The sequence below is a fragment of the Mobula birostris genome, chromosome 14 (genome assembly GCF_030028105.1).
Source record: "Mobula birostris isolate sMobBir1 chromosome 14, sMobBir1.hap1, whole genome shotgun sequence".
NCBI lineage: Eukaryota > Metazoa > Chordata > Chondrichthyes > Myliobatiformes > Myliobatidae > Mobula > Mobula birostris.
This window is the reverse complement of record NC_092383.1, coordinates 53,796,046-53,809,181: the sequence shown is the minus strand read 5'-3', so window position 1 is coordinate 53,809,181 and position 13,136 is coordinate 53,796,046. Positions and strand designations below refer to the sequence as shown.

Below are 13,136 nucleotides of genomic sequence, written 5' to 3'. Positions count from 1 at the left end.
CAGGAGTTCCAGCATATCCCCTTTCTCAACATCAATCCATTCAAGCATGTCAGCCTGTTTTGCATTGTCTTCACAATCATAAAGGTCCTTCTCACTGGTGAAAACTGAAAGTACCTTCTGTCTCTTCTGACTCCAGGCACATGCTTCCTCTATTATCACTGAATCTGGCCATTCTCCTGCGTAGAATGCATGGGATTTCCCTTAATCTTACTCATCAAGGCCTTCTCATGTCCCCTTCTAGCTCTCCCAAGTCCATTCTAAAGCTCCTTCCTGGCTACCCTGTAACACTTTAGAACCCTGTCTGATCCTTGTTTCTCAAACCCTAAGTCAGCGGTCCCCAACCAAAGCATGTGCCATCGGGCCATGAGGAACTGATATGAGTCAGCTGCACCTTTCCTCACTCCCTGTCACACACTGTTGAACTTGAACATTGGGTTGCCAACTGTCCCGTATTTGCCAGGACATCCCGTATATTGGGCTAAATTGGTTTGTCCCATACAGGACCACCCTTGTCCCGTATTTCCCCCGCTAAGGTAGAGCGTTCCTATGAAACCTTTCGTGCTGAAATGGCGTAAAGCGAAGAAGCAATTACCATTAATTTATATGAGAAAAATTTTTGAGCGTTCCCAGACCCAAAAAAAACCTAACAAATCATACCAAATTACACATAAAACTGAAAATAACACTAACCTATGGTAAAACCAGGAATGATATGGTAAATACACAGCCTATATAAAGTAGAAATAATGTACGTACAGTATAGTCGGGAAGATGAAGGCAAAACCGATTTGTGGGGGAAAGAAATCAGCACGTATGCGCATGTGCACGTCATGCATGCGTACACAGGTGCCCGCGCAAGGCTTCATGCTCATGGTAGTCTTTCCTGGGGTAAAGTGTTTCCGGATTTGACTGCTACTTTTGTCCCTTATTTGGGAGTGAGAAATTTTGGCAACCCTAACTGTAAAAGACACGTTGAGGTGAGTTTAACCCTACTTGAACAACAACCCCCCACCACCCCACCCCGGTCGGCTGGTCGGCAAGAATATTGTCAATATTAAACCGGTCTGCAGTGCAAAAAAAGGTTGAGGATCCCTGCCCTAAGTAAGCTTCTCTCTTCCTCTTGACGAGGTGTTCCACATCTCGTCAACCATGGTTCCTTTACCCCATCATCCCTTCCCTGCCTCAATGAGCCAAATCTATTGAGAACCCCCTGCAAGTGCTCCCTATACAAACTCCACAATTTATTTTGTGCATTTTCCAGAGTACATTTGTTCCCAGTTTATAGTCCCCATTCCTCCAAATAGTGTTAAAATTCTCCCCCCCCCCCCATTAAATACTTTCCTACACCATCTGGTCCTATCCCTTTCCGAGGCTATAGTAAAGGTTACTGAATTGAAGTCACTGCCTCCGAAATGCTCCTCATGGACAGATCTGACACCTGACCTGGTTCATTGCCTCGTACCAGATCGAGTATGGCCTCTCCTCTAGTCGGACTATTTACATAATCGAGTCAGGAATCTTTCCAGGACATACCTAACAAATTCTGCCCCATCCCCACTAAGGAGGTGCCAATCATCAATAGGGAAGTTGAAGCCCCTTTGTTATTTTTAACATTTCCAAAATCTGCCTTCCTATCTGTTCCTCAGTTTCTTGCTATTCTGTGGGGGGTGAGGGTGGTCTATAGAATACTACCAGACAGTGATACTATCCCCGATAGTAATGCCACTCCCTCACCTCTTACCTCCCTCCCTCTTTCTTTTGAAACATATAAACCCTGAATCATCCAGGATAAAATATAGCACTTCGATCACCTTTTAGGTCAATCACCTAAACTAGTAGGTCATTTCAAATCTGCAACGGAAAAGTATTTTCTGTATAAAATTTATTCTGTAGTTTACGTGTATTTGCTGCCCTGACTAACCTCATATACCTTGAAGTAACGCTCCAGCCTCATTGTACGCACAACTGGAGAACACTTACACAAGTTGTTGAGCAGGGAGTTATGGACATAAACTATGTTATTTTAATTCTGAGGCATATTTCATCAATGCCAGAATACAAGGAGACCAAAATATTAAAGAAATGCTTCTTGTTCTGTCTTTTAACCAAATATTGCTTCATACAAGCCTGCCTCAGTAACTTGCCTCAAGGTTCAAATGCTATGTACAATTAACTCCATTCAAGGAGTACATAAGGGTACATTAAAAACAGACCAAGGTGGGGCTCTGGAAAAGTGCGGGCTGAAGGATGAACTTTGTGTTCAATAAAGTACATGTAGAAAAATTGTTTCCACTTGTGGGGATCCAAAACTAGGAGTTGTATAAATGATTAAATTTACACCTAACAGGGAATTAGAATGGTGCAGCAATGGGCCCTTCGGTTCAAAGTTGTTAAATTAGTAATCAAATGGCCAATTAAACTCACCCCTTCTGCCTCCATTTCCTGCATATCCGTGTGCTTAAGAGCTTACTGAATGCCTCTATTATATTTACCTCTATCCCCAGCTCAGACAGCACATTCCAGGCACTGATCGGTCTCTAATGGCTGATTCTTTATTCCCTCTCAACCCTATTTTCCTGCCCTCTTTCAACCCTTAAAACCAATAACCTATTTAAATATACTTCAAATACACCCAGCAGCTTGTCCTACACAGCTTTCTGTGACAATGAATTCCAATGACTCACCACTCTCTTGCTAAAGAAATTCCTCCACACATCTCATTTGAATGTGAGCTCTCTCACCTCAAATGTATGCCCTCTGGTATTGGACGTTTCAACCCTAGGAAAAAGATACTCTATTTTTGTTTTTCATAATCTTACAAACCTCTTTCAGATCTCACCTCAGATTCCGCTGCTCTACAGAAAACAACCCAACTTTGTCCAACCTCTCTTGATAGCACATTCTCCAAGAAGGGGTGCAGAAGAGGTTTACAGGCAGCATCCTGGTAAACCCCTTCTGTACGCTCGAAAGCCTCAATATCTTTCCTATACCTGGGCAAAAAGAACTGAATCCAACACTGCAGGTGCAACCTATAGATTTAGAAAGCTGTAATGTAACTTCCTACCTCTAACTGTTTCTAACCAATAAAGGCAAGCATGCTATATATGCCTTTTTTACCAACCTGTGTAGCCATTTTTAAGGAGCTGCGGTCTTGACCTCTAGATCCCTCTGCACATGAACACTATTAAGGGTCTTGCCATTAACTGTCTCTTTATACTTAATCTCTGAGAATGTAACACTTCATATTTGGCCGGGACAAACCTCATCTGCTGTTTCTCTAGCCATATCTGTGTCCCATTGTCCAGTCTTCTACCCTATCCACAACACTAATCTTTGTATCATCTGCAAACTTACAAACCCAGCCATCTAAATTTTCATCCAGCTCAGTAATATATACCAGAAATCAGTGAAGGTTCCAGTATGGATCCCTGCAGAACACCACTAGTCACAGGCCTCCAACCAGAATAAGTCCCATCGACCACTACCCCTTGTTTTCTATGGGCAAGCCAATTTGGAATCTTAGTAGCTAATTCACCTTGGATCCCACACATCTTAATTCTCTGGATGAGCCATGAGAGACCTTGTCAAACTCCTTACTAAAATCCATGCAAACATCCACCCCCTACCTTTCTCCACCATCTTCGTACAACGCCGCAGTAACCTGATTCACTGTATGTTCAAAATGTGGAAACACTAGTTCAAGTAGTTTAGGAAAATATGTAGGGGTATGCAAACATGCTCTAACTAAACAAACAAAGGAGAAACAGAAGCAAAGAATGCACTTATGGGAGATTCAGCTCGATGTATTCAAGTGTTCTTGCACAATTTACTTCATGTAAGGAGACGGAATAAAAGAAAAATCGAGCCTCAACAGTTTCCCAGTCAAAAAACAACTTCCAGCACCAAGACTCTACAAATGCACATCTTGGTTAGTGCAAAGTGGAAGATGTCCTGCAAAGAGTTAAAACAAACAGAAAGTTATTTGACAGAACTTGGCAGAGTAACTACATATGCAGTTCCTTGCTGCCAAATTCTGTAACACGAAAGACTCCAGATCTCATGTGCTATGTAACAGGCTATCAGAATCAGATTTAACATCACCAGCATTTGTGAAATGAAGCCATCAATTCTATTATCCAGATCATCGACATAATATAAAAATAAGTGGTCCCAACACAGACCCCTGTGGAACACCACTAGTCACTGGCAGTCAACCAGAAAAGGCTCCCTTTATTCCCTCTCTTTGCCTCCTGCCAGAATCTTTCCTGTAATACCATAGGCTCGTAGCTTGGTAAGCAGCCTCATGTGTAGCACCTTGTCAAAGGCCTTCTGAAAGTCCATGTACACAACATCAACCGATTCTCCTTTGTCCATCCTGCTTGTTATTTCTTCAAAGAATTCCAACAGATTTGTCAGGCCAGATTTTCCCTCGAGGAAACCATGCTAACTACAGCCAATTTTATCATGTGCCTCCAAGTACCCTGAGACCTCACCCTTAATAATCAAACTCCAACATCTTCCCAACCAGTGAGGTCAGACTAACTAGCCTATAGTTTTCTTTCTACTGTCTCTCTCCCTTTTTCAGAGTGGACTGACATTTGCAATTTTCCAGTCTTCTAAAACCTTACAGAATTTAGTGATTCTTGAAAGAACATTATTAATTCCTGCACGATCTCTTCAGCCACTTCTTTTAGAACCCTGTGGTGTATACACCATTTGGTCCAGGTGACTTGTCTGTCTTAGACCTTTCAGTGTCCCAAGAATCTTCTCTCTAGTTACAGTACCTTCACACGTTCTGACATCTAGAACTTCCACCAAACTATTGGTATCTTCCACAGTGAAGACTGATGCAAAATACTTATTCAGTTCGTCTATTTCATTGTCCCCCATTATTGCCTCTCGAGCATCATTTTCTAGTGGCCCAATATCCACTCTTGCCTCTCTTTTATACTTTATGTATCTGAAGAAACTTTTGGTATGCTCTTTAATATTATTGGCTAGCTTATACATTTTAATGACTTTTTTAAAAAAAGTTGCTTTCTGTTGATTTTTAAAAGCTTCCCAATCCCCTCACTTCCCACAAATTTTTGCTCTATTATATAGTCATACTTTATTGATCCCAGGGGAAATTGGATTTCATTACAGTTGCACCATAAATAATAAATAGTAATAGAACCATAAATAGTCAAATAGTAATATGTAAATTATGCCAGTAAATTATGAAATAAGCCCAGGACCAGCCTATTGGCTCAGGGTGTCTGACCCTCCAAGAGAGGAGTTGTAAAGTTTGATGGCCACAGGCAGGAATGACTTCCTATGACGCTCTGTGTTGCATCTCGGTGGAATGAGTCTCTGGCTGAATATACTCCTGTGCCCACCCAGTACATTATGTAGTGGATGGGTGACATTGACCAAGATGGCATGCAACTTAGACAGCATCCTCTTTTCAGACACGACCGTGAGAGAGTCCAGTTCCATTCCCACAACATCACTGGTCTTACGAATGAGTTTGTTGATTCTGTTGGTGTCTGCTACCCTCAGCCTGCTGCCCCAGCACACAACAGCAAACATGATAGCACTGGCCACCACAGACTCGTAGAACATCCTCAGCATCGTCCGGCAGATGTTAAAGGACCTCAGTCTCCTCAGGAAATAGAGACAGCTCTGACCCTTCTTGTAGACAGCCTCAGTGTTCTTTGACCAGTCCAATCTTCTGTGCCCTCTCTTTGGCTTTGACTTATCTTGTTAGCAAGAGTTGTGTCATCTTTCCTTTAGAATACTACCTTCTCTTTGAATGTATATACCCTGTGTCTTCTGAATTGCCTCCAGAAATTCCAGGCATTGCTGCTCTGCTGTCATCCCTGCCAGTGTTCTTTTCCAATCAATTTTGGCCAGCTCCTCTCATGCCTTTGCAATTCCTTTTACTCCACTGTAATACTGATACATCTGACTTTAGCTTATCTTTCTCAAATTTCAGGATGAATGTGATCATATTATGATTACTTTCCTCCAAGGGTTCTTGGATTACTTTCCTCCAAGCTCTAATCAATTCTGATTCATTGGTCCAATCCAGAACGGCTCAGCCATGAGTTACTCCAAAAAGCCATCCCGTAGGCCCTCTAGAAATTCCCCCTCCTGTAATCGACCACTAACATGATTTTCCCCAAACTACCTGCATATTGAATTCCCCCATGACTATTGTTAATCTCTCACAGAATCTGGTTTCAATATTGTGTGTGGTGGAGCTCCTTGGCTTCTCAAAACAAGCTGAGGAAGGAATGTTTGTCAAGTTTTAATCCATGTTTATTTACCATGAGCACTTTTACAAGAAGTGATGTCACAGGAAAACAGCATCCATCAAAGACCTCAACCACACAGGACATACTCTCTTCTTGCTGCTGCCATCAGGAAGATACAGGGGTTTCAGCTCTCACATTACCAGGTTCAGGAATATTACCCCTCAATCATCAGGCTCTTAAACCAGTGGGGATAACTTCACTTGCTCCATCACTGAACTGTTCCCACAACCTATGGGTTCACTTTCAAGGACTCTTCATCTCATGTTGTAGACTTATTTACGATTACTTCGTTTTTCTCTCTTTTTGCACAGTTTGATGTCTTTTGCCCATTTTGTTTGTTTATCCTGTTGGGCGTAGTCTTCCATTGAGTCTATTACGTTTCTTGGATTTACTGAGAATGCTCGCAAAATAGTGAAACCTCAGTGTTGTATATGGTGACCTCTATGGACTTTGATAATAAATTCACCTTGAACTTTGAAATGGACCTGTTTTGGCTATAACCCAAGATCTTTGACATGTGGCCAAATATCCATCCATCTGAAGTCGACTCCATCAAGCTTACAACCTGCATCAACCTACATTCATAATCCTCCAAGTATGACTTCGATGGTTTTGTCAATTCGGGCATTTTTCCCCAACCCCTGGAACTTGCTGTCGTGATTCACTCTTGCCTTAGCTTCCACATCAATCACAAATCGGATAGTAGCTTTCCCCATGCAATACTCCTCTGTAGCAGTGCTGGTGCTGTTTGAAGGGATTTCCCTCAGCAGTGTCAGAGCAGTGCAAATCTGATCCTCACATATCCCACTACTTTCCATCAGCCACTTAGCCAACACACATCAGGACCCAGACCTATAAAACCAACAAGGCCCCCAACCCCCAGGCACTCTCACTAACCAGATCACACCACCAACCCCAGGTTTCAATCTTAGCCATACTTTCTCTCAGGTGCTGATCTTCAAGCAATCAGCCCTCAAGACTTGGATCACTCCAATCCAACTACTACCACATTAATAACTCACTTGCCCAAACACCATCAGTCTCTCCCCATCCATGTTGGAGTTACTTAGCTCTACACAGCAGCGAACCCACATTCAAAACAATTGTCATCATGTTGTGCAAAGACCTTTCAGTAAGCCCCATCCTTTGCATGTTCTGTAAAGTCTTCAGTTCTATTCACCATGTGAATGCACCAATTTATCAACAGTCAATGCTTTAGATGAATTATTGAAATATCAGTATGTCATACGAATTTTGCGAATATCGCAGCAGCAAACCATAAGCAACGACGGCACAATTCACCCATGCCTCCATTATTCTGAGTCCATTAGCTAAATGTAAATGTCATAAAAAAGTCCTTTTCTATTAGCAGTACAATTTTGAGTTATTACATAGTGGACAAACAAACAGGGGACTCTGCCTCCCTGTGGCGACAGGACCCTGGGCTCCACTGAGTCCCACGGGGGACCCTGCCTCCCTGTGGCGACAGGACCCTGGGCTCTTCTGAGTGCCACGGGGGACCCTGCCTCCCTGTGGCGACAGGACCCTGGGCTCTTCTGAGTGTCATGGGGGACCCTGCCTCCCTGTAGCTACAAGACCCTGGACTCCACTGAGTGCACAACTCCTCTTCAAGTACATGGTTTCATTGTATATCTGTATTTTGCACTATTACTTTTTAATGCACATTTTGTATTCTTTTTTGTACCTCAATGCTTACATTTTGTATTTTAGAGTGTACATTTTTGACAGAGCAAACTTACAACAATAATTTCCTTTGGGATAAATAAAGTTTTATCTTATCTTATAAAACTCAAATTTTTCTGCAGATAATAGATAAAGATTAAATATCCTTAACAGCATAGGGTCACCATTAATATTTGGGCCCTTGGCAGTGAAGGTACTATTCATTACCACATTATGCAAGAAACTTCAAGTGACATGACCAAAATTTGGACAGGAAGGTCTTTTCCTCCACTGCCCAATCAAATATCCAAGCATGGTAATACAATAATTTCACATTCCTCAGATTAAGGGCATTTACAGAAAAATCCTAAATATTAAAAATTGAACACAAATAACAAAGGATATGCACAACATCTGGTAAAGTAAGGATTACCTTATCAAGGATGTATTTATTGAGGTACGGCATATAGCCCTGGCTGGAGACAGGTCCATCATCGTCATCTCTGAAATGCTCTTCGAGTGCCACTGGGTCATGTGGGATATGCAGCACAGTACACAGATTATGAGACAAGACCTGGAAGATAGTAATAAACACAGAGTTCCTTTCAGAATTTCAATTAATTACCAATGCTCTATCACTGTAAACAGTATTTAATGCACGTGCAATAAGCAGAATAGGGTCTTTAAAATGGTATCAGTTTTGCTGCAATCACAGCAAATCTGCAAGTCTTCTGAGGCTGAAGTAGGTTTCTTTGCATTGCTCTGTGATTGCCAGTGTCCCATGGGGTCACTCTTCACTGAGTGATAACATTGCATACCAAGTTCAAGCTATTGTGGCTTCAGGTCTAGCTCTCAGTACAATAACCAGGTTGGAACAAAAGTATATTATAGACTGAGTACAGACACATGAAAATGCCTCAGTCACAGGTTAAATAGAGAACCCATCTATTCTCTGAGGTAGATGTGAAAAATCCCTTGGATCTGTACATTACCTATTCCAGTACCAACATTACTCAAGCAGATTTACCAATGACAGCAACACACATCAAAGTTGCTGGTGAACGCAGCAGGCCAGGCAGCAACTGTAGGAAGAGGTGCAGTCGATGTTTCAGGCCGAAACCCTTCGTGAGTCCTGATGAAGGGTCTCGGCCTGGAACGTCGACTGCACCTCTTCCTACAGATGCTGCCTGGCCTGCTGCGTTCACCAGCAACTTTGATGTGTGTTGCTTGAATTTCCAGCATCTGCAGAATTCCTGTTGTTAGACTTACCAATGAGTTCTGTTCATTGCTATGAATGTGCAAGTGAACCACTGCGTTCCTCAACACCACCATAGTTACAAAATACAGGTACTTTATTGGCATCAAGGTACACTGCAAAGCCCTGAGGTTGTGATAGGTGTTTTATAGATGAAAGATTGGTCATTTTTTGAATCCACAGCAGAGGCCAAAATGAATAAAAGCTGGCAAGAAGGAAATTCAAGACAAGAAGATACTATATTTAAGACAGAAAGATGTTCAGTGGCAAGTGGCGCAGATGAATCTAAAGTAGATCATGCAGGAGAACAACAATAGTCATCGGGAACTTGAGCAACACAGAAGTTGGGCATCACAGAAAGCAGCAAAGTGGATATTGTGGATTAACTAGCCACTGAATTCAGTGAAAGCAAAGCGGGTTCATTTCTATAATGCATTGTCAAAGTGCAAAGCCAGTTCTACAACTGAGAGAAAAATTAAAAAGTGACCCCACTTTAGTCATTAGGCAGGTGTGCAATTTATGTACAGTTTACATACTTCCAGCAGTTGCCATGAATAGAGCTGAGGGGCCCCGAGGGTAACAAGTACCTTCCATTTCTTAACTCATGTGGCAGTGAGGGCTTATCATGACTTGGCCTGAAATCAATTAACTCATACAAGGTATCCAGATTTAATGCATCTCAGTAGCAGTGATCTGTCCTTCCAGATTTCATCCAGTATTCTGTATCTGGGCAGGTATTTCTGTTTAGCAAGAATTTGATGCTGTGGCAAACACTGTACAAAATCTGCAACTGAAACATATAATTCAAAGGCAAATAAAATTGGCCTACATGAGTAAAAATACAGTAGCATTGACTTTCATTTTACCTCATATGAATTTTAAATTTTAATATCCAATACTCTCCCACAAGTGCAAAACGTCTTCTATATGTCTACCACATTAACACTGTTTAAAATTTTAAATAAAGAATTCTTTCAGGTGAGCTCCCATGTTTTTATTCTAGAAAAATGAATCTCAAACATGTCTTGTATTTCCTGAAATATAGAAACATAGAAAACCTACAGCATAATACAGGCCATTCGGCCCACAAAACTGTGCCGAACATGTACTTACTTAGAAATTACCTAAGGTTACCCATAGTCTTAAAATAATAGCTGTAAAACTTCCTAATCACTATGCAACTCTGGAAATTAAGAATGTAATACCTTCTCCAGTGCCTTGAAAAAGTATTTCACATTTTACTGTCTCATTGTCTAAATTTTAAATATATTGCAGGATTTTTGAGCTATTCTAGAAAACATTGTACATCATGTCAAATCAAAAGAAAAATACCAAAACCTGTCAACAATTTACCAAAAATTAAAAACCAAAATTGTAAGTACTATACAAACTTCCATCAAGTGGAATTACCTTACCAACAGACCCAATTTGATGATGTAGAAAATTGGAAAATCATCTGTTTTCAATGAATTCATAAGAATAAATCCTCCCCCCGGCCCCTATAAAGTCCAACAGTATAGTAGATTTTCAACAGACCAAACCAAAATGAAGACAAAAGGGCATTCAAGATGAGTCAGGGAAATTATAATAGAGAAGCACAAATCTGGGGAAAGGTACAAGACCATCTCAAAAGCACTGAACATACCTTGGAGCTTAGTGTGGCGCATCATGAAAATGTGTAAAAAATATGAAACCACAGCTACACTGCCTAGATCAGCCTCGCCACCCCCCCCCCACCCTTCTCTAAAACTTGGTCACCAAAGAACGGCACTCGTAAGAGAGGCTACTGTGACTCCAACAGTCACTCTGAGGGAGTTGCAAAAGTCAGTATCTGCAACTGGAGATGAAATTCATGGCTCAACAACCTCTAAGGCCTTGGACAAAAAAGGTATTCATGGAAGGGTGGCAAGGCTAAAAAAAAATATCCTGGCCCTTAAAGACTGTGCAAAGCATCACTGCAAAGACGTGGAAGAAGGTCTTTTGGTCAGATGGGATTAAAGTGGAACCTTTTGGCCTCAACACCAAGATAGATACTTTATTCATTGATCCCAAAGGAAATTATAGTGTCACAGTAGCATTACAAGTACACAGATATGCAAATATTAGAAGAGAAGCAAGAAAGAATTTTAAAAAAATAAGTTACCTCAAACAGTCTAACAGAAGGGGTCATCACTTCCCCAGCTATAGATTAACTCATTACAGGGCCTAATGGTCAAGGGCAAGAATGACCTTCTATAGCACTCTTTGGAGAAGTGCAGTTGTCTTAGTCTATTACTAAAAGTGCTCCTCTGTTCAGACAAGGAGGCATGCAGAGGGTGAGAAGCTTTGTTCAGAATTGCCAGGATTTTCCATAGAATCCTTTGTTCTACCACAGCCTCCAGTGTGTCCAGTTTGACCTATAACAGAACCAGCCTTTCTGATCTGTTTATTGAGCCTATCGGAATCACCTGTGTTGATGTCATCGCCCCAGCACACCACTGGATAGAAGACTGTACTGGCAACAACAGACTAGTAGAACATGTGAAGGAGAGGCCTGCCTACTCCAAGGGACCTCAGTCCCCTCAGGAAGCAGAGGTGACTCTGGCCATTCTTGTACACAGCCTCTGTGTTGGTGCTCCACTCAAGTATGTCATGCAGGTGCGACCCCAGCTTCCTGTAGGTCCTCACTATCAATAGCAACAGGGAGCAGTGCAGGTTTAGTCTTCCTAAAGTCCATCACCTTCTCCTTTGTCTTACTGATGCTGAGCTGCAGATGATTCAGCTTGCACCATTTGATGAAATCCTCCTCCAGGGCCCTGTATTCAGCAGTAAGTTTGGCATAAATCTAATACTGCACATCAGCCAGTTAACTCCATCCTTAACTGTAAAGTATAGTGGAGGCACTATCATGCTCTGAGGATGCAGTTCAGCAGCAGGGACTGGAAGTGTGGCCAGCATGGATGGGAAGATGAATGCTGCTAAATACCGAGAGATCCTGGATAAAATCCTGCTAGCTTCTGCCAGAAAACTTAAACTGGGAGAAAGTTCACCCTACAGCAGGACAATGACCCAAAGTACACTGCCAGAGCAACGATGGAATAGCTTCAAATGAAGAAAATTGGCATTCTTGAGTGGCCCAAAGTTCTGACCTTCACCAAATGAACTTCTCTGGCAAGACCTCAAGATTGCTGTCCACCACCACTGCCCAACTAACCTGGCACAGCTTGAGCAACTTTGCAAGGAGGAATGGGCAAATCGTGCTCCGGCACATTGTGCAAAGCTAATAGACACTTATCCAAAAAGACCTATTGGCTGTAATAGCTGCAAGAGATGTTTCAAGTAAGTACTGAGCAAAGGGGTGGGGGGGGGGGGGGAAGAGGGAATACTTTTAAACTGCTGACATTTCAATTTTTGTATTTTTAGTCTTTCACGCTTTATAATTTTCCCTGGGTGTTTTTTTTGAGGGGGCTCTACTATGAAAAAATGAACATGTAATTCACAAACAAAAATTCTCAGTTAAATTGATCAAAATCCCTAGTTGTAATCAAAACAAGAGAACATCTGTAGATGCTGGAAATCCAAGCAACACACACAAAATGCTGGAGGAATTCAGCAGGCCAGGCAGCATCTATGGAAAAGAGTATAGTCAACATTTCAGTCCGAGATCCTTTATCAGGACTGCGTGTGTATTACCCTGGTTGTAATGCTCATTCATGTGAAGGTTGAGCTGAATACTTTTGCAAGTACATTTCTGTAAGAAAAGCAGGATAAAGATTAACAAGCTGTCCTGCCACATATCACGCAATGAATGCATATTAACAAGAGTGCGTAGAATCCTTCTCCAGTTTGGCTATTCTCATCACCATTTTTGCCTGATTTTCACAGGAATACAAGTATTTAAAATGCTGGCTGTGATCCTA

The 13,136-nt window shown here is 41.7% G+C and overlaps 1 protein-coding gene across 2 annotated transcripts in view; it reads right to left on the bottom strand.

The window, feature by feature from the left end:
• Nucleotides 1-13,136, bottom strand: part of LOC140209906 (differentially expressed in FDCP 6 homolog) — a 163,584-nt gene that overhangs the window by 115,227 nt on the left and 35,221 nt on the right. For both annotated transcript variants that reach the window (XM_072278565.1, XM_072278566.1), the window contains exon 2: nt 8,416-8,556. In XM_072278565.1, coding sequence (XP_072134666.1) covers nt 8,416-8,556 — 141 coding nt within the window. The remainder of the gene's footprint in view (nt 1-8,415; nt 8,557-13,136) is intronic.